The following is a 21790-nucleotide window of genomic DNA, read 5'->3' on the forward strand; positions in this document are numbered from 1 at the left end:
TGTTCTCTTGTAAACCTTAGTTTGAACAACAGGTAGACGGATCCGGTCCATTTAAATAACATTTGCACTTGGTCTCCCATTGACAAAGTAGAACTTTGCCCCTAGGAGTGTCAGAAGTGATTATGAACATAGTTTGTCCCTGAAATGACAGTAATATCCTACTTTAAGGGTGCTGGGAGGATGGTGTGGTAGTTATAGTGCTGCTGCTGCTGCTGGTGGAGGATCTGCAGCTGGAGGAAGAGCTGCTGCTGGTGGAGGATCTTGGCGTAGGATGAGTCCATGGGGGCTTCGCTGGCCTCCTGTTTTTGGTCCTGGGGGACATACTGGTGGTACTTTAACTTCTTGACCCGGGGCTTGGGCTCCTTGCCCTTCTTACTGCGATTCCTCTCCCCCGGCTGCCTGGGCTGGCTCTGCTGTGGGATGAGAGGAGAAACGCCAAGATAAAGAAGATGCACATGTTTCAAAGCTACAAGTTCTTTATATAAAACATAATTGCATAACAATGTGACACGAGATGCTCTTTACACAAAATAAAAACTAAAATACATTGCCATAAAAACAACCGTCATCTAAAAAGGGATTTCCTTTTTGGGTTAAAAGTTATGCTTTTACCACTGGGCACATTCCAGTTGAGAACTGAAGAAATGAAGCCAGGTAGACTACAGGGTCAGTCTGCTTTTACCACTGGGCACATTCCAGTTGAGAACTGAAGAAATGAAGCCAGGTAGACTACAGGGTCAGTCTGCTTTTACCACTGGGAACATTCCAGTTGAGTACTGAAGAAATGAAGCCAGGTAGACTACAGGGTCAGTCTGTACACTCTAGGCAGAAAGGTCAGTTGGTGTCTTTTAGTGCAATTGATTGGCTGTGTTGTCGTCTCCCATTTCGCAGGTTATAGTAGTTTGGTTAGTCTTAGACTTGTTTTAGTTAACAGGGTCAACTCTGACAATATGTGTTTAGAAGTGACTTAAGCACTGTATTTTTCAATGACTGGAAGATGACTGAATTCAGATTTGAGTACAGAAAGATACATTAAAAAAAATGTAAAACACCTTTATTTATTCAGCGATTTGGATTCAATGCTAGTTCAAAGACTGAGCTTTTGTTTCAATGTGAACTTAGATTTTTGGAAAGTGTAATTCACTAAACAGTAGACAGAATAATGTGTCTGCTTACTTTCACTAGGGTGGGCCCTGGCTTTTGAGAAGCAACAGTGGTGACTGGCTGATGTGCGGGAGCTGGGCGACTAACTGGTGGCTCATTGGTGGAGAGAGCTTTGAGGAAGTCTGCCGTTGCCTGGGTAACAACAGGGAAGGGCTGGGACAGAAAGAGAAGAGAGGAAAACATGAACCTTTCAGTCATAACAGGTAAGCCTGTTTCATGTTAATATTATTTACCTCAATTCTTAATTCTTACAATCCTTCAGGGGTAGACAAAGAATGAGGAATATTATCGTTATCGTTCTGCCCCTTAACAAGGCAGTTAACCCACTGTTCCAAGGTCGTCATTGAAAATAAGAATTTGTTCTTAACTGACTTGCCTAGTTAAATAAAAGGTAAAGTTAAAAATTAAAAATATATTAAGGACGCAAAGCTACCAGTAATTTACCAAAGTTACCGGAATCTTCAGTAATTTATAATATTCATTTTCTATATCTGTGTCCATATTGTCCATGCATTTCTAGTAGCTAGACCATATGGTTCAAGAGAAAATGGCCTAATTAATGAAAAAAAGCATCTAATCAACAACGGCATTATTTTTCTATTAATTCCGCAACGTTTCAACTAACGTTTTTCACAACTGCTAGTTTGGCGCCAAAACATTTACCACAAAGACATATTGACATAGTCAAATAAATAAGTGTATAAAAATTATAAAGGATGTTTCATGCTGAAACCCTCATATTAAAACACATTATTACATGTACATTTTAGTAATTGAGCAGACGCTCTTATCCAGAGCAACTTACAGTATTGAGTGCATACATTTTCATACTGGTCCCCCGTGGGAATCAAACCCACAGCGTTGCAAGTGCCACGCTCTACCCACTGAGCTACATGGGACACCAATGGTATTGAATAAGTTACTGGTTTATATTTATGTTTTACAGCTTTGTCATAATTTTTTTTTAAATCATGTTATTTGATTATTTTAATTACAGACACCTAAAAAGCCAAAAGATATCTTTTACAATTCCCCAAAAACCTTGAAAGCTACCAAAACACTAGTAGTTTACTGGTAAACTTAGAAAGTTTCCAGTAATATACGCTTCCTTTGCAACACTAGGTATGTATATGTAGCATATGTATTGTCCTTCAAGAGGATATTTGAGTGGATAAAGATCCTCCCTAGTCCCTACCTGTAGGATGGTATGGTTGTTGGTTATGGTGGGCAGCGGTGGTGGACAGGGTGTCTCCAGGGCCCGGGGTTCCCCAGGGGAGGGTGCGGCGGCCTGGGATTCGTGGCTGGCCGGCTGCTCTGGAGACAGGGCATCCCCACTGTCCTCGTCAAACCCGTAGGCGTCCAGTGCTTTGGGGTAGTTTACTGAGGGACCAACACAGTCAACATTAATACAGAACACTAAGGACCACGTTAAAAAGAGAGAAAGGTGAATGAAGAGGCCTAAGAATTGTGTGATCTGGGCCCGTTTAATGCCGATCTAGGATCAGATTTCGACTGTCCATCTAATCTTATTCATTATGAGCTAGAAAGACAAAACTGATCATAAATCAGCACTCCTACACTAAGACTTGATACATACGGCTCCATATCACCATCTTCCTCTCAAACCCTCTCTCTCCTCTCCCTCACCAATGATGGCCTCCTTGACGCTGGGTTCTACAGGCAGAATGTTCTTTTCTACCAGTTCCATGGGACCTGGGCGCTGAGCCAGCTTCTCATTCAGGTCGTCAGCCAACCTGGCCCTCTTCAGCTTCATCTGGGTGGCTTGCAGGGAGGGCTCTGCCCCAGTCTCCTTGAGGATGTGCATTCTGACCAGCTCACATCTCTCTGGTCGGCTGCGGATCTTGTGCTTCAGGAAGTTCTCAGTCTGGGGAAGGGAACAGGGGGTCAGGGCATTGTCAAGTAATTTCAATGCAAGAAGTTACTGAATATATTAAAGGAATGTATTTGCAAGGCTGAGCTCTTACCCGGGCTCTCTCCAGGCTGCGTATCTGCTCATGGAATGCCGCTGGGCTCTTTAGAGCTGCATGGACAGAAACACATGTCAGCTTCATCAACAGACAGATAATTACATTATGACTTTATGAAGTGGCAGTTCCCATACTCACGTGGCATTATGCCCTGGTCTACCAGCTGCTCACGGGTACGCCTCTGCAGTAGCCTCAGCTGAAGGACTGTTGGAGAAGAGAGAGAGAAGGGTAGACCCTTCAGTAAACAACCAGAGACGGCCTGCATCAGAGGGTCTGAAGTCATCATGAGTAACTGAGGTTTCGGAGCAGGATGTGGTTCTGATAGACCGCTAGACACATACCAGGGGAGTTAGGACCCCCACAGTCACCAACAACTACTACTCGTTTCCACTCTAGCCAGCAGTGTGACCACATAACACTGACCAATGGATTGTCCTCTGCTAACCCAGTCCGTCCATTCATTAAGAACATGACTGGTCTCACTTTAATCCCTTATCTGAACAATAATGTCATTCCTTAAAACTGTTTCATTCTTTGGTCCTTGGAAAATTGTACAGGAACAGAAATCAGGGGGAATTGCGATTTTATCTCAAATGGCTAAACATGCAAGATTTTTTTTTTTTAACAGCGAAATAAGCTGAAATGTACTTGACTACATTGATTACCATAACTGCTGTGTTTCCTTCCTGTTACAATAAACAACATTACTGCAACCAAGAAACCAAATTGATTACCCAGATCAAAAACAACCCTACTACATTAAATACAGAACATGCATTGAGTTGTACAATTTAGAGTGGCGAAACCTCCCAATGTGACACATCATTGCATTAACAGAATGCTGGGTAGCCTGTGACCTCGGAGTCATTCTGAGCAAACAGACCGACAACTCATCTGACCTTGAGAAACAACCTCCCATCCACTCTGGGCAATTCCACAGTAACAGAATGACACGGACAACGATTTTTCACTTTAAAAGACAGCCGAACAAAAACAAATCATTGCAAAGTTTAACAAACCATACAGTTGAAGTCGGAAGTTTACATACACCTTAGCCAAATACATTTAAACTCAGTTTTTCACAGTTCCTGACATTTAATCCATGTACAAATTCCCTGTCTTAGGTCAGTTAGGATCACCACTTTATTTTAAGAATGTGAAATGTCAGAATAATACTATGATTTATTTCAGCTTTTATTTCTTTCATCACATTCCCAGTGGGTCAGAAGTGTACATACACTCAATTAGTATTTGGTAGCATTGCCTTTAAATTGTTTAACTTGGGCCAAACGTTTGGGGTAGCCTTCCATAAGCTTCTCACAATAAGTTGGGTAAATTTTGGCCCATTCCTCCTGACAGAGCTGGTGTAACTGAGTCAGGTTTGTAGGCCTCCTTGCTCGCACATGCTTTCTCAGTTCTGCCCACACATTTTCTATAGGATTGAGGTCAGGGTTTTGTGATGGCCACTCCAATACCTTGACTTTGTTGTCCTCAAGCCATCTTGCCACAACTTTGGAAGTATGCTTGGGGTCATTGTTTATTTGGAAGACCCATTTGCGACCAAGCTTTAACTTCCTGACTGATGTCTTGAGATGTTGCATCAATATATCCACATAATTTTCCCTCCAAATGATGCCATCTAGTTTGTGAAGTGCACCAGTCCCTCCTGCAGCAAAGCACCCCCACAACACGATGCTGCCACCTCGTGCTTCACGGTTGGGATGGCGTTATTTGACTTGCAAGCCTCCCCCTTTCTCCTCCAAACATAACGATGGTCATTATGGTCAAACAGTTCTATTTGTGTTTCATCAGACCAAGGGACATTTCTCCAGAAAGTATGATCTTTGTCCCCATGTGCAGTTGCAAACCGTCGTCTGGCTTTTTTATGGCGGCTTTGTAGCAGTGGCTTCTTCCTAGCTGAGCAGTCTTTCAAGTTATGTCGATATGGGACTCGTTTTACTGTGGATATAGATACATTTGTACCCGTTTCCTCCAGCATCTTCACAAGGTCCTTTGCTGTTGTTCTGTGATTGATTTGCACTTTTCGCACCAAAGTACGTTAATCTCCAGGAGACAGAACGCTCTTCCTGAGCGGTATGACGGCTGCGTGGTCCCATGGTGTTTATACTTGCGTACCATTCTTTGTACAGATGAACGTGGTACCTTCAAGCGTTTGGAAATTGCTCCCAACGATGAACCAGACTTGTGGAGGTCTACAATTTTTTTCGGCTGATCTCTTTTGATTTTCCCATGCCGTCAAGCAAAGAGGCACTGAGTTTGAAGGTAGGCCTTGAAATACATCCACAGGTACACCTCCAATTGACTCAAATTATGTCAATTAGCCTATCAGAAGCTTCTAAAGCTATGGCAATTTTATGGAATTTTCCAAGCGGTTTAAAGGCACAGTCAACATAGTGTATGTAAACTTCTGACCCACTGGAATTGTGATACAGTGTATTATATCTGAAATAATCTGTGTGTAAACAATTGTTGGAAAAATTACTTGTGTCATGCACACCTAACCGACTTGTCAAAACTATAGTTTGTTAACAAGAAAAGTGTGGAGTGGTTGAAAAACAAGTTTTAATGACTCCAACCTAAGTGTATGTAAACTTCTGACTTCAACTGTACAACTCTGTGCACAAGGACTACTTTTAACAATTTACACTGAAAATGTTACAAAAACACATTTACTCAAAGTACAGTGGAAGTATAATGTTTGGTAACAGAATGACCGTAAAGTGACCACATTTCTGCAGACATCACCGCAAAGTGACCACATTTTCCAAAAACTCTTAAATATCTACTCCGAATTAATTATCGAATATGTCTGCAGAAAGAATGGAGTGTCAGCTATGACATGACAACTTGTGTTTCAAAACTAGAGGTCGACCGATTAATCGGAATGGCCGATTAATTAGGGCCGATTTCACGTTTTCATAACAACCGGTATTTTTGAACAAAAAACCCCAACAAATTACACCTTTATTTAACTAGGCAAGTCAGTTAAGAACACATTCTTATTTTCAATGATGGCCTAGGAACAGTGGCTTAACTGCCTTGTTCAGGGGCAGAACGACAGATTTTTACCTTGTCAGCTCGGGGATTCAATCTTGCAACCTTACGGTTAACTAGTCCAACGCTCTAACGCTCTAGTCCAACGCATTTTGCACTTCCTAAGGCTTCCACTAGATGGCAACAGTCTTTAGAACGTTGTTTCAGGCTTCTACTGTGAATGGGAAGAGAACGAGAGCTGTTGGCACCAGCTGCCTGGCAGATTGCCATCAGCTAAATCATGCGCGTGGCCGTCAGCGGGAGCTGCTTTCTTTTTCATTTCTGAAGACAATGGAATTGTCCGGTTGGAATATTATCGAAGATTTATGATAAAAACATCCTAAAGATTGATGCTATACATCGTTTGACATGTTTCTACGAACTGTAATATAACTTTTTAGACTTTTCATCTGAACTTACTGTGCGAGCACAATGCATTTGGATTACTCGACTGAACGCGCAAACAAAAAGGAGATATTTGGACATAAAGGATGGACTTTTTCGAAACAAAACAAACATTTATTGTGGAACTGGGATAACTGGGATTCCTGGGAGTGCATTCCTATGAAGATCAAAGGTAATTGAATATTTATAATGCTATTTCTGTTTTTTGTTGGCTCCGCAATATGGCGGGTTTCTGTATTGGTTGTTGTTGTTGCTGAGCACTCTACTCAGATTATTGCAAAGTGTGCTTTTGCCGTAAAACTTTTTTGAAATCTGAAACAGCGGTTGCATTAAGGAGAAGTGTATCTATAATTCTTTGAATAACAGTTTAATATTTTATCAACGTTTATGATGAGTATTTCTGTAAATTGATGTGCTCATTCACCGGAAGTTTTGGGAGGCAAAACATTTCTGAACATTACACACCAATGTAAAAATTGGGTTTTTGGATATAAATATGAACTTTATCGAGCAAAACATACATGTATTGTGTAACATGAAGTCCTATGAGTGCCATCTGATGAAGATCATCAAAGGCTAGTGATTAATTGTAGCTGTATTTCTGTTTTTTGTGACACCTCTCCTTGCTTGGAAAATGGCTGAGTGGTTTTTCTAGGCGCTGTCCTAACATAATCTAATGTTATGCTTTCGCCGTAAAGCCTTTTGAAATCGGACACTGTGGTTGGATTAACGAGAAGTGTATCTTTAAAATGGGATAATAGTTGTATGTTTGAGAAATTTGAATGAGATTTTTGTTGTTTTGAATTTGGCGCCCTGCTATTTCACTGGCTGTTGGCGAGTATGTCCCGCAGGTGGGACGCTAGCGTACCCCAGAGAGGTTAATCGGTATCGGCTTTTTTTGGTCCTCCAATAATGAGTATCGGCGTTGAAAAATAATAATCGGTCAACCTCTATTCAAAACATCTCTTTTGGTTATCGAACTACAGTAAGTGAAGTGAAGTGGATTAGCACCCGTTAAGAAAATTACATTAACAGAATGACATCAAGGTTTCCTGATCTGTAATATACAGAAATACATATTTATAAATGTGAATGTTATTCTCTTCTTGGTGATGTATCCTGAATAGGTACACAAAAAGGTAGACATATTTAATATCCTCCTTTGCATATTTGGGTATAATTCTACACACTGGCTATTATTCTAATGAGCTCTGCCTCCAAACAAGACCAAATTTGATCCGGACCAAATCTGAACCAATCATAGACGTCAAGGTTTCATAAGATTGGACATAACAGTACAGTAAAACAGAGTATTGTTCAGTACAATACAGTAAATGATACTGTACTCGTGTGCTTTACTGTACTCTACTGTATAGTAGGGATGGGATTTTGAAAATATTTTACTATTCAAATAATGACTTTTTTTGTATATCCGGATAGTCAAAAGAAATACTGCTTTTCACTGGTAGTTTGGCTAACAGCAACACCGAAAGAGAAGTTTGATTTTCGCCATTATAGAACGGATTCTGTTACAATAATTTTTTCTGGTGAGTGTTTTGCATTGCTCGGTGTCAGGTTAGTAAGAGCCAGTTAGTAAGAGCATGGTTAGGTGTCAGTAAGAGCTGGGAGAGGTGACATTAACTGGAGAGAGAGAGGGAGAGGTTTGACCACCATGGGACAGAAAGAAAACAGTTATGAGCTGAACACAACAGGATGCCAGTGGAAGGGAGGACAGTAGCAGGGGACCCAACTGTGGTTTGTGACTACTATGAATTCACATTGTAGCCAATTCAGTTGCAGTCATTCTGTTAAATGTTTTTTTGGTCCTTCTGTTACCGATTTGGTAACAGAATTACATGTTTTAATCACTTAATAAATCATAAACCAAATTGTTTTATTAGTAAAAACAAACCTAATTGGTAGGTCTACCTTTGCTTGTTACTTCTGTGAACTTTCATTTACCTCCCTCCTCATGAGGGAGAGAGATTAGAAAATATCTTAAAGATATTGGGGCAGAATTACAAGGCCCAAGGCAATGTTTCTTAAAGTTAAATAAGGCAGAAGAAAATGCTCCAAAACTAAATCTAAGTGTTGATATTAGTTCAACATTAATGTGTATTGATGCGTTTCAAAATACTTTTTCTGCTAGATGTTGTCTGAGACCCCTTTTCCATCTGTTTGATCAGAAATCTGAACCTTTGCTTATTCCTACTTTGTTGGATGGAAAATGGTTGAAAAATGTACCAGTCAAAAGTTTGGACACACCTATTCATTCACTGGTTTTTCTTTATTTTTACTATTTTCTACATTGTAGAATAATAGTGAAGACATCAAAACTATGCAATAACACACATGGTATCATGTAGTAACCAGAAAAGTGTTAAACAAATCAAAATATATTTTATATTTGAGATTCTTCAAAAAGTAGCCACCCTTGCACAATCTTGGCATTCTCTCAACCAGCTTCATGAAGTAGTCACCTGGAATGCATTTCAATTAACACTTTTGCCTTGTTAAAAGTTAATTTGTGGAATTTCTTAATGCGTTTCAGCCAAATCAGTTGTGTTGTGAAAAGGTAGGGGTGGTATACAGATGATAGCCCTATTTGGTAAAAGACCAAGTCCATATTATGGCAAGAACAGTTCAAATAAGCAAAGATAAATTACAGTCCATCATTACTTTAAAACATGAAGGTCAGTCAATGCGGAACATTTCAAGAACTTTGAACGTTTCTTCAAGTGCAGTCGCAAAAACCATCAAGCGCTATGATGAAACTGGCTCTCATGAAGAACGCCACAGGAAAGGAATACCCAGAGTTACCTCTGCTGCAGAGGATAAGTTCATTAGCGTTATCAGCCTCAGAAATTGCAGCCCAAATGTTCTTTATTTTGTATTTATTTAACTAGGCAAGTCAGTTAAGAACAAATTCTTATTTTCAATGACGGCCTAGGAACAGTGGGTTAACTGCCTTGTTTAGGAGCAGAATGACAGCGCTATGATTTCAAGAACAGTCGCAAAAACCATCAAGCGTTATGATGAAACTGGCTCTAATGAAGACCGCCACAGGAAAGGAAGTGCAGTCGCCTTGTCAGCTCAGGGATTTGATCTTGCAACCTTTTGGTTACTAGTCCAATGCTCTAGCCACTAGGCTAACAGCCACCCCTAAATAAATGCTTCAGAGTTCAAGTAACAGACACTTCAACTGTTCAGGGGAGACTGCGTGAATCAGGCCTTCATGGACAAATTGCTGCAAAGAAACCACTCCTAAAGGACACCAATAGGAAGAAGAGACTTGCTTGGGCCAAGAAACGAGCAATGAACATTAGACCGGTGGAAATCAGTCCTTTGGTCTGATAAGTCCAAATGTTTTATTTTTGGTTACAACCTCTGTCTTTGTGAAACGCAGAGTGGGTGAACGGATGATCTCCGCATGTGTGGTTCCCAAGGCGCACTTAACCAGCATGGCTACCACAGCATTCTGCAGCGATACACCATCCCATCTGGTTTGCACTTAGAGGGACTATCATTTTGTTTTTCAACAGGACAATGACCCAACACACCTCCAGGCTGTGTAAGGGCTATTTGACCAAGAAGGAGAGTGATGGAGTGCTGCATCAGATGACCTGGCCTCCACAATCACCTGACCTCAACCCAATTGAGCTGGTTTGGGATGAGTTGGACCGCAGAGTGAAGGCAACCAACAAATGCTCAGCATATGTGGGAACTCCTTCAAGACTGTTGGAAAAGGATTGAAGCTGGTTGAGAGAATGCCAAGAGTGTGCAAAGCTGTCATCAAGGCAAAGGGTGGATACTTTTTGAAGAATCTCAAATATATTTTGATTTGTTTAACACTTTTTTGGTTACTACATGATTCCTTATGTGTTATTTCATAGTTTCGATGTCTTCACTATTATTCTACAATGTAGAAAATAGTAAAAATAAAGAAAAACCCTTGAATGAGTAGGTGTGTCCAAACCTTTGACTGGTTCTGTATATAGGGATTCATTTCTCCAAAATATAGACTCTTAGCTTTCATTTGACACCAAATTGTATAAACTTCACAGTGCTATTAGTGCTATTAGAGCTTTTTACATGGAAATGCCCCTCGCTCACTGAATCACAAGTCTCACTGAATGCGCCACTGCCAAAAAAGCCACAACCGAAGATACAACAGAATAAGTGGAGAATCTCCTAATGTATCTGGCCTATACACTCAGTTGGCCTATACAGGGGTCTAAACCACACCATACCCAAAGCGCAATGTCTCAACAAATTGATACTCCAGAACCACAAACAAGCAAAAGTAATAAGAGGGTGCTGAGTGAGCGAGCGAGCGAGTCACCTGATCTGAACCGGTCCCTGCAGACGGAGGGGGTCTCCACATTCAGACAAGCCATAGTTAATATCAGCCACGCAGGACAGAGCTGAGGGAGCTCTGGATGGTCGGAATGCTACAGACTAACTACCGTCCCATATGTCAGTCTGTTAGTCCACAGAGAGCTACAGGAGAGATGAACCACCAGACTCCAAGTCTGCCAGGATATGCATGCCTTGATATTCTCTCAATGCGCTACTCTAAAACTCCTCTCTCTCACTCACAATTTCTCTCTCTTGTAGGCAGATCGACCACTGCCCCCTCCCTCTTTCACTCGCTTTCTCGCTCTCTGACTGTTTCTGTTGGTGGATTGTACCTTTCCTCATCAGTCAGTAGCAATCGACCCATCAGTGAGAAACAAGAGGCAGAACAGGATCAGTTCAAGTTAACCCTTGCAGTTAGTGATCGCCCATCACCCCTTACAGCATCTTTTAGGAGAACAGAAAGTCATAACACTAGCTGAGTGACACTGGGGTCTGTCTGGCTAATTCACATTTCAGTGGGGTAACAACACTGACTTCTGGGGAACACCCTGACCAGACTGTCAGTGTTATGTAAACACTGGTCTATGTAGGGCTGAGTTAACACACACACACACAAACACACACACACACACACACACACACACACACACACACACACACAGAGAGCAATGTTTCTTACTAAGCTGTGGGTCGGCTCAGTGAACTCAGTCCAGGTCAGCTATGAGGGTAAGAGATTCTGACCAGGATTCCAAGGAGTCTGACACATTCACAACTCCCATGTGGTTAATCTTTTAACAGTATGTAGTTTCTCCAGTTGCTCAATGTCTGAAGTGCATGCGATGTGTGGGAAGAGATGTATCAGGGCTTGACATTAATGCTTATCCCCTTGTCCGGGACAAGTCAAAATAATAAGTCAGGCAAGCAGAATATAGTCTGAAGTTGTCCCGAATGGACAAGTAAAAAAAACGAAATCACATTATCCAACAATTAGTCCTATCAGAATTGTATCAACACCCTCTGGATGTGATGTGTTGCACACTGTTCTCTCAATGTCTGAAGAGCTCATCGGAATAGAATTACTGCATTGAGAGGCACAGGCAGTCTTTCAATCACGGAGACGCGTGCAGCCACATTTGTTGCTAAGCCTTGTTAGTTAGTGAGTCATTTGCCGATTTATAGCACATTTTTGGTTAGCAAACAGGGTTCATATGTTTATGAAAAGTACAGGCGGAGGCATTGCGGCAGCAGTTAGGCTAGCCTATAAAATAAATAATGATAGTCTTGTCTAAGTAGATAGCAAATTCAAAACATATAGCCTAGTTATCTCGACAGTTAACTATTTAGGTAACAGCATGCATTAATGCCATTGTCATGTCTTATATCTGCCCTGTCCCTGTGTCGCAAAGGGAGCGATGCATTCTGGGAGAAGGGAGAGATGCGAGCGTAAGCATACGACGGTTGAGCAATTACATTTTCTAAATGTAGCATTACATGATGCAAAATGAGTCATACCGGCAGTATTTCATATATATATATATATATATATATATATATATATATATATATAGAAAACTTAGGGATATCCTTGTCCCACCACGCTCTAGCGACTCGTTGTGGCGGGCCAGGCGCATGCACGCTGACTTCGGACGCCAGTTGTACGGTGTTTCCTCCGACAAATTGGTACGACTGGTTTCTGGTTTCCGGGTTAAGCGAGCAGTGTGTCAAGAAGCAGTGCGGGTTGGCAGGGTCGTGTTTCAGGGGACGCATGGCTCTCCACCTTCGCCTCTCCCGAGTACGTACGGGAGTTGCAGCGATGAGAAAAGACTAACTACCAATTGGATATCACGAAATTAGGGAGAAAAAAGGGGTAAAAAATACTATATATATGTGTGTGTGTGTGTGTGTACACAATCCCTCCATCAGCGCTCAGACTGTCCGCAATAGGCTGAGAGAGGCTGGACTGAGGACTTGTAGGCCTGTTGTGTACACACACAAGTTTGGACACACCTACTCATTCCAGGGTTTTTCTTTATTTTTACACTGTAGAATAATAGTGAAGACATCAAAACTATGAAATAACCATCAAGCGCTATGATGAAACTGGCTCTCATGAAGACCGCCACAGGAAAGGAAGACCCAGACTTCCCTCTGCTGCAGGGGATAAGATCATTAGAATCACCAACAGTGTCACTAGCAAAGCACCTCCACCAGAGGTAACTCTGGGTCATCCTTTCCTGTGGCGGTCCTCATAAGAGCCATCAGTCTTTTACCAAATTGGGCTATCATCTGTATACCACCCCTACCTTGTCACAACACAACTGATTGGATAAATGCATTAAAATAGAAAGAAATTCCACAAATTCCCTTTTAACCTGTTGGGGCTAGGGGGCAGTATTTGCACGGCCGGATAAAAAAACGTACCCGATTTAATCTGGTTACTACTCCTGCCCAGTAACTAGAATATGCATATAATTATTGGCTTTGGATGGAAAACACCCTAAAGTTTCTAAAACTGTTTGAATGGTGTCTGTGTATAACAGAACTCATTTGGCAGGCCAAAACCTGAGAAGATTCCTTACAGGAAGTGGCCTGTCTGACCATTTCTTGCCCTCCTTGATCATCTCTAACAAATACAGGGGATCTCTGGCATGACGTGACACTTCCTACGGCTCCTATAGGCTCTCAGAACCCGGGAAAAAGCTGAATGACGTAATTCAAGGCCCAGGCTGAAACACACTAGCACGTTTGGCAAGTGCTCTATCAGAGGGCCATTAGACTGAGGCTCGTGCATGAGGGGATAGCATGCTTTTACTTTCGCTCTCTTTGTAATAAAAAAACTATTTCCCGGTCGGAATAGTATCGCTTTTTTACGAGAAAAATGGCATAAAAATTGATTTTAAACAGCGGTTGACATGCTTCGAAGTACGGTAATGGAATATTTAGAATTTTTTTGTCACGAAATGCGCCGTGCTCGTAACCCTTATTTACCCTTTCGGATAGTGTCTTGAACGCACGAACAAAACGCCGCTATTTGGATATAACAATGGATTATTTGGTACCAAACCAACATTTGTTATTGAAGTAGAAGTCCTGGGAGTGCATTCTGACGAAGACAGCAAAGGTAATAACATTTTTCTTATAGTAAATCTGACTTTGGTGAATGCTAAACTTGCTGGGTGTCTAAATAGCTAGCCCTGTGATGCCGGGCTATCTACTTAGAATATTGCAAAATGTGCTTTCACCGAAAAGCTATTTTAAAATCGGACATATCGAGTGCATAGAGGAGTTCTGTATCTATAATTCTTCAAATAATTGTTATGTTTTTTGTGAACGTTTATCGTGAGTAATTTAGTAAATTCACCGGAAGTGTTCGGTGGGAATGCTAGTCACCTGCTAATGTAAAAAGCTGTTTTTTGATATAAATATGAACTTGATTGAAGAGACATGCATGATTGTCATCTGATGAAGATCATCAAAGGTTAGTGCTGCATTTAGCTGTGGTTTGGGTTTATGTGACATTATATTATGCTAGCTTGAAAAATGATTATTTCTGGCTGGGTACTCTGCTGACATAATCTAATGTTTTGCTTTCGTTGTAAAGCCTTTTTGAAATCGGACAGTGTGGTTAGATTAACGAGAGTCTTGTCTTTAAAATGCTGTAAAATAGTCATATGTTTGAGAAATTGAAGTAATAGCATTTCTAAGGTATTTGAATAACGCGCCACGGGATTCAACTGGCTGTTGAGTAGGTGGGACGTTTGTACACCTGTTAATTGAAATGCATTCCAAGTTACTACCTCATGAAGCTGGTTGAGAGAATGCCAAGAGTATGTAACGCTGTCATCAAGGCAAAGGGTGGCTACTTTGAAGAATCTCAAATATAAAATATATTTTGATTTGTGGAACACTTTTTTGGTTACTACGTGATTCCATATGTGCTATATCATAGTTTGTCTTCACTATTATTATACAATATAGAAAATAGTAAAAATAAAGAAAAACCCTTGAATGAGTTAGGTGTGTCCAAACTTTTGACTGGTACTGTGTGTGTGTGTGTGTGTGTGTGTGTGTGTGTGTGTGTATGCTGCAAGGAGGCATGAGGACTGCAGATGTGGCCAGGGCAATAAATTGCAATGACCGTACTGTGAGATGCCTAAGACAGTGCTACAGGGAGACAGGATGGACAGCTGATCGTCCTCGCAGTGGCAGACCACGTGTAACAACACCTGCACAGGATGGGTATATCCGAACATCACACCTGCGGGACAAGTACAGGATGGCAACAACAACTGCCTGAGTTACACCAGGAAACGCACAATCCCTCCATCAGTGCTCAGACTGCCTGCAATAGGCAGAGAGAGGCTGGACTGAGGGCTTGTAGGTCTGTTGTAAGGCAGGTCCTCACCAGACATCACCGGCAACAACGTCGCCTATGGAGACAAACCCACCATCGTTGGACCAGACAGGACTGGCAAAAAGCGCTTTTCATTGACGAGTCACGATTTTGTCACACCAGGGGTGATGGTCGGATTCGCGTTTATCGTCGAAGGAATGAGCGTTATACCGAGGCCTGTACTCTGGAGCGGGATCGATTTGGAGGTGGAGGGTCCGTCATGGTCTGGGGCGGTGCGTCACAGCATCATCAGACTGAGCTTGTTGTCATTGCAGGCTATCTCAATGCTGTGCGTTACAGGGAAGACTGTAATGCATGTGGTACCCTTCCTGCAGGCTCATCCTGACATGACCCTCTTGCATGACAATGCCACCAGCCATACTGCTCGTTCTGTGAGTGATTTCCTGCAAGACAGGAATGTCAGTGCTCTGCCATGGCCAGCAAAGAGCCCCGATCTCAATCCCATTGAGCACGTCTGGGACCTGTTGGATCGGAGGGTGAGGGTTGGGGCCATCCCCCCCAGAAATGTCCGGGAACTTGCAGGTGCCTTGGTGGAAGAGTGGGGTAACATCTCACAGCAAGAACGGGCAAATCTGGTGCAGTCCATGCGGAAGAGATGCACTGCAGTACTTAATGCAGCTGGTGGCCACACCAGATACTGACTGTTAATTTTATTTTTGACCCCCTCTTTGTTCAGGGACACATTATTCCATTACTGTTAGTCACATGTCTGTGGAACTTGTTCAGTTTATGTCTCAGCAGTTGAATCTTGTTATGTTCATACAAATATTTACACATGTTAAGTTTGCTGAAAATAAATGCAGTTGACAGTGAGAGGACGTTTCTTTTTTTGCTGAGTTTATATATATCATCGATTGCTGACATGCAAAAAAAAAAAAAAAGTGGTACTATATCAACAATGGACTAATGAGAGATCGTTTTTGGGTGGAATTCTCATTTAAGCCATCTAAGCTGTCATTAGGACCTGGCAAACAGAATGGCGTTTCTAAAGCCCTGTTCAACCCAGTAATCATGTGTTCATTCATCAGTGCCTTAGCCAGACCATAGAGCTGCCAGAACAACAACTGGGCTGTGTGAGTAATGGTTAGCCTGCAATGCATGCTAGACAGCCGATTCCTTATAATGACTGACTATAACCACTGAGTCTGTTTCACTGGTGTGTGTGTGTGTGTGTGTGTGTGTGTGTGTGTGTGTGTGTCTTTCCTCCCCACTCACCGTTCTTGCGTTCATTGAGGGGGGGCAGGTTGTTGCTGGGCTGTAGGGACAGCTCCTCCAGCTCATGGGTAACCGCCTCACTCTGGGGACTGGGCACCAGCAGACCCAACATCCCACAATCCTCCTCTGCTCCGAGCAGCCCCTGGGGCTTCATCTCCACAGGGGGGCTGGGGGTTAGGGGTCTCCCTGGCAACCAGCAGGAGCAGTTACCGTCCCACGGTGATGTCACGTGATATCTGCATGGGAAGAGAAGAGGATCCAGGTTTATTTGTTTTATTTTAACAAGACACAAAGAACAGAACAGGGAAGCGATGAAAAAGGCTGAATCAACTTTTACTAGTGCTGTTTAAAATCAGTGAAGAATGTTACAACATGCCCTGGGATAACAGTGTTCTTCTCAACTCAACATGATTACCAGGTTGGCATCAATGGCATGACTCTTCAACCTACTGGGCGTGGTGGTATGGAAGGTCTAACATAGAATCTACCATCTGGAAGAGCTCTCTACCCATGTTATTCATTTAGGAGCTAGTGATGCATGTGTGTGAGAGTGAAATAATTGTTTTAACCAACAGTCATAATAAGAAAGAAGCTGAATGCATCAAATCAAGAGTTGCCATACTGCCTTATAATCTGGAAATCACGTCATGATGGTGGTTTGAAACAGTGGGAATGGAACGGCTTTAGGTGGAGCAAAACAAACAGTTGTAACCATAGCTCCCAATAACCTCATAACCAGTGTATGACGGATGACTCCCGTTTCACCATCAGCTCCAGTCAGCCATTTCAAACCACATCCATCTACAGCTAAGTGGAACAACCCTGACATGTTGGTATTGGCATGGCACCATGCAGCAACATCCTTTCTCTGCCTCTGAACTCAGAACCAACATACCAACCAATGTACCAACTTAAAGGACAAAGATTTTATAAGCGTCTCGGTAAAGTGGGGTACATGGCTATACATAGACTCTCACACTCCATTTTTTTGGTTGTTGTGAAAACAAAAGTTATCTGTAACCAACACCATACTGCTGACCATATCTGGGGTTTCCTGTGAATCTCGAGGCTTGTTGATGCTCTACATGGATAGAAAAATGTCTCTCTTCATTCCTTTGCAGTCAGTTCCTTCAGTGCAATCATTTCAACAATAGAATAACTTTATTGTTTACATCTGCTGGATAATAGTAAACATGATCATACATGGTCTAGAGCAAATGTTCCCTGTAAGCTTCGTGCGTGGCCGTGCACCTCTTCCAGAAGTAATGCCAGGCCGCGCAGAGACGCAAGAGACTGAACTTCACTGAGTTCACCCCATTAGTTTGCACTATATAGATCAACGTTTCTTCTGTGATCTAATCAACATTATATCAATGCAACAAACCAAAACACATCTAACTTTGCAAGATTGAGTCTGGGATTACATCATACGACACAATACAACGCAATGCAATTTACAGTCACCTATTTTGCCCATGTAAAAAATCAAAGTAAAAAAAATCATGAATTAATGTCAAGCCCTTCATAATGTAAAAACGTCTTTAAAAGTCTTGTGCAATGTAGGCCTGCATCAAAAGCTATTTCCATGTGAAAATGTTATGGGATTTGCTCCATTGGTTTTGTTGGTAGGCCTACATTATGCTAAAATAGCCACAATAGCCTATTGACTACTGTCTGAAACGTTAAGGGTACAGCCTCAGTGTTCACTGTGAATGCGCACCGGAAGTTTCACAAAACATTCCGCTGACAATAACTGAAATTTGCTCAGTGCCAGAAAAATATAAGCGGGAACACTGATGCACAGTAGTGACTTGAACGTAGCCACTGTTGCTAAGAGACCCAGCAGTCTCACCCACACAAGAGTCAGTGGAGCCACTGAGGCCCCTCATGATGAGTTCTGTTTGTTTATGCCCCCACCCAATCACAGTTCCCAACCCTGTTTTAAATCATATGTGCTGACCAAAAGGTGTCCCCACAAGTACGTCTAATATGCACAGTCACACACACTGCACTTTAACAAAATCAAATCAAATTTTATTGGTCACATACACATGGTTAGCAGATATTAATGCGAGTGTAGCGAAATGCTTGTGCTTCTAGTTCCGATAGTGCAGTAATATCTAACAATTCCACAACAACTACCTAATACACACGAATCTAAGTAAAGGGATGGAATAAGAATATGTACATATAAATATATGGATGAGCGATGACCGAGAAGCTTAGGCAAGATGCAATAGATGGTATAAAATACAGTATATACACGAGATGAGTAATGCAAGATATGTAAACATTATTAAAGTGGCATTATTAAAGTGGCCAGTGATTTGAGTCTGTATGTTGGCAGCAGCCTCTCTGTGTCAGTGATGGCTGTTTAACAGTCTGATGGCCTTGAGATAGAAGCTGTTTTTCTAGTGTCTCGGTCCCAGCTTTGATGCACCTGTACCGACCTCGCCTTCTGGATGGTAGCGGAGTGAACAGGCAGTGGCTCAAGTGGTTGTTGTCCTTGATGATCTTATTGGCCTTCTTGTGATATCGGGTGCTTTGTAAGTCGCTCTGGATAAGAGCGTCTGCTAAATGACTTAAATGTAAATGTGCTGTAGGTGTCATGGAAAGCAGGTAGTTTGCCCTCGGTGATGTGTTGTGCAGACGGCACCACCCTCTGGAGAGCCTTGCGGTTGTGGGCGGTGCAGTTTCCGTACCAGGCGGTGATACAGCCCGACAGGATGCTCTGAATTGTGCATCTGTAAAAGTTTGTGGGGTTTTAGGTGACAAGCCAAATTTCTTCAGCCTCCTGAGGTTGACGAGGCACTGTTGCGCCTTCTTCACCACACTGTCTGTGTGGGTGGACCATTTCAGTTTGTCCGTGATGTGTACGGTGAGGAACTTAAAACTTCTCTCCACTGCTGTCCCGTCGATAGGGGGGTGCTCCCACTGCGGTTTCCTGAAGTCTACGATCATCTCCTTTGTTTTGTTGACGTTGAGTGAGAGGTTGTTTTCCTGCCACCACAGTCCGAGTGCCCTCGCCTCCTCCCCGTAGACTATCTCGTCATTGTTGGTAATCAAGCCCACTACTGTTGTGTCGTCTGCAAACTTGATGATTGAGTTGGAGGCTTACATGGCCACGCAGTCATGGGTGAAAAGGGAGTACAGGAGGGGGCTGAGCACACACCCTTGTCGGGCCCCAGTGTTGAGGATCAGCGAAGTGGAGATGTTTCCTACCTTCACCACCTGGTGGTGGCCCGTCAGAAAGTCCAGGACCCAATTGCACAGGGCGAGGTTGAGACCCAAGGCCTCAAGTTTAATGATAAGCTTGGAGGGTACTATGGTGTTGAATGCTGAGCTGTAGTCGATGAACAGCATTCTTACATAGGTATTCCTCTTATCCAGATGGGATAGGGCAGTGTGCAGTGTGATGGCGATTGCATCGTCTGTGGACCTATTGGGGCGGAATGCAAATCGAAGTGGGTCTACGGTGGCAGGTAAGGTGGAGGTATGATCCTTGACTAGTCACTCAAAGCACTTCATGATGAAAGAAGTGAGTGCTACGGGGCGATAGTCATTTATTCAGTTATCTTTGCCTTCTTGGGTACAGGAACAATGGTGGCCAACTTGAAGCATGTGGGGACAGCAGACTGGGATAGGGAGAGATTGAATATGTCCGTAAATACACCAGCCAGCTGGTCAGCGCATGCTCTGAGGACACGGCTAGTGATGCAGTCTGGGCCGGTAGCCTTGCGAGGGTTAACACGTTTAAATGTCTTACTCACGTCGGCTACGGAGAAGGAGGGCCCGCAGTCCTTGGTAGCGGGCCGCGTTGATGGCACTGTACTTTCCTCAAAGCGGGCAAAGAAGGTGTTTAGTTTGTCTGGAACCAAGACGTTGGTGTCCGTGATGTGGCTGGTTTTCTTTTTGTTGTTTGTAATTGCCTGTAGACTCTGCCACATACGTATCGTGTCTGAACCGTTGAATTGGGACTCCACTTTGTCCCTATACCAACATTTCGCTTGATTGATTGCCTTGCGGAGGAAATAACTACACCGTCTATATTCTGCCATATTCCTAGTCATCTTTCCATGGTTAAATGCAATGGTTACCGCTTTCAGTTTTGCGCCATCTATCCACGGTTTCTGGTTAGGGTAGGTTTTAATAGTCACAGTGGGTACAACATCGCCAGTGCACTCCCTTATAAACTCACTCACTGAGTCAGCGTATAAATCGATGTTATTCTCCGAGGCTGCCCGGAACATTTCCCAGTCTGCGGGATCAAAACAATCTTGAAGCATGGATTCCGATTGGTCAGACCAGCGTTGGATAGTTCTAGTCATAGTTACATCCTGTTTGAGTTTCTGCCTATAGGACGGTAGGAGCAAAATGGAGTCATGGTCAGATTTGCCGAAGGGAGGGCGGGGGTGGGCCTTGAATGCATCACGGAAGTTAGAGCAGCAGTGATCCAGTGTATTGCCCTCACGAGTGCTACAATAAATGCAGCCTTTGGATGTATGGTTTCCAGTTTGCATAGAGTCCAGTGAAGTTCCTTGAGGGCCGTCGTGGTATCGGCTTGAGGAGGGATATACACAGCTGTGATAATAACCGACAAGAATTCTCTTGGGAGATAATATGGTCGGCATTTGATTTTAAGGAACTCTAGGTCAGATGAACAAAAGACTTGAGTTCCTGTATGTTGTTACAATTACACCATGAGTCCTTAATCATGAAGCATATAACCCCGCCCTTCTTCCAAGAGAGATGTTTATTTCTGTCGGCGTGACGCATAAAGAATCCCGGTGGCTGTACCGACTCCGACAACATATCCCGAAAGAGCCATGTTTCCGTGGAACAGAGAATGTTACAATTCCGGATATTTCTCTGGAAGGCAACCCTTGCCCTAATTTCATCTACCTTGCTATCTAGAGACTAGACATTAACGAGTAATATACTTGGAAGCGGTGGGTGGTGTGCACGCCTTTGATGTTTGACCAGGAGGCCGCTCCGTCTACCTCTTCTGCAGCGACGTTGTTTTGGGTCGGCCTCTGGAATCAGATCCAATGTCCTGGGTGGTGGTGCGAACAAAGGATCCGTGTTGGGAAAGTCGTATACCTGGTCGTAATGTTGGTAAGATGGCGTCGCTCTGATATCCAACAGACAAGATCATTCATATAATCTGGTCCGTCAGCACTCGCCTTCCACC

The 21790-nt window shown here is 42.8% G+C and overlaps 1 protein-coding gene across 5 annotated transcripts in view; it reads right to left on the bottom strand.

Annotated features, from left to right (window-relative positions):
* Positions 1-21790, bottom strand: part of LOC115152956 (myocardin-related transcription factor B) — a 57433-nt gene that overhangs the window by 9677 nt on the left and 25966 nt on the right. For all 5 annotated transcript variants that reach the window (XM_029697904.1, XM_029697905.1, XM_029697907.1 and 2 more), the window contains 7 exons: positions 16600-16835; positions 3291-3356; positions 3150-3205; positions 2812-3049; positions 2360-2544; positions 1177-1317; positions 163-413 (listed from right to left, as the gene is read on the bottom strand). In XM_029697904.1, coding sequence (XP_029553764.1) covers positions 163-413; positions 1177-1317; positions 2360-2544; positions 2812-3049; positions 3150-3205; positions 3291-3356; positions 16600-16753 — 1091 coding nt within the window. In that variant the 5' untranslated portion in view covers positions 16754-16835. The remainder of the gene's footprint in view (positions 1-162; positions 414-1176; positions 1318-2359; positions 2545-2811; positions 3050-3149; positions 3206-3290; positions 3357-16599; positions 16836-21790) is intronic.

This window comes from Salmo trutta, chromosome 18, assembly GCF_901001165.1.
Source record: "Salmo trutta chromosome 18, fSalTru1.1, whole genome shotgun sequence".
NCBI lineage: Eukaryota > Metazoa > Chordata > Actinopteri > Salmoniformes > Salmonidae > Salmo > Salmo trutta.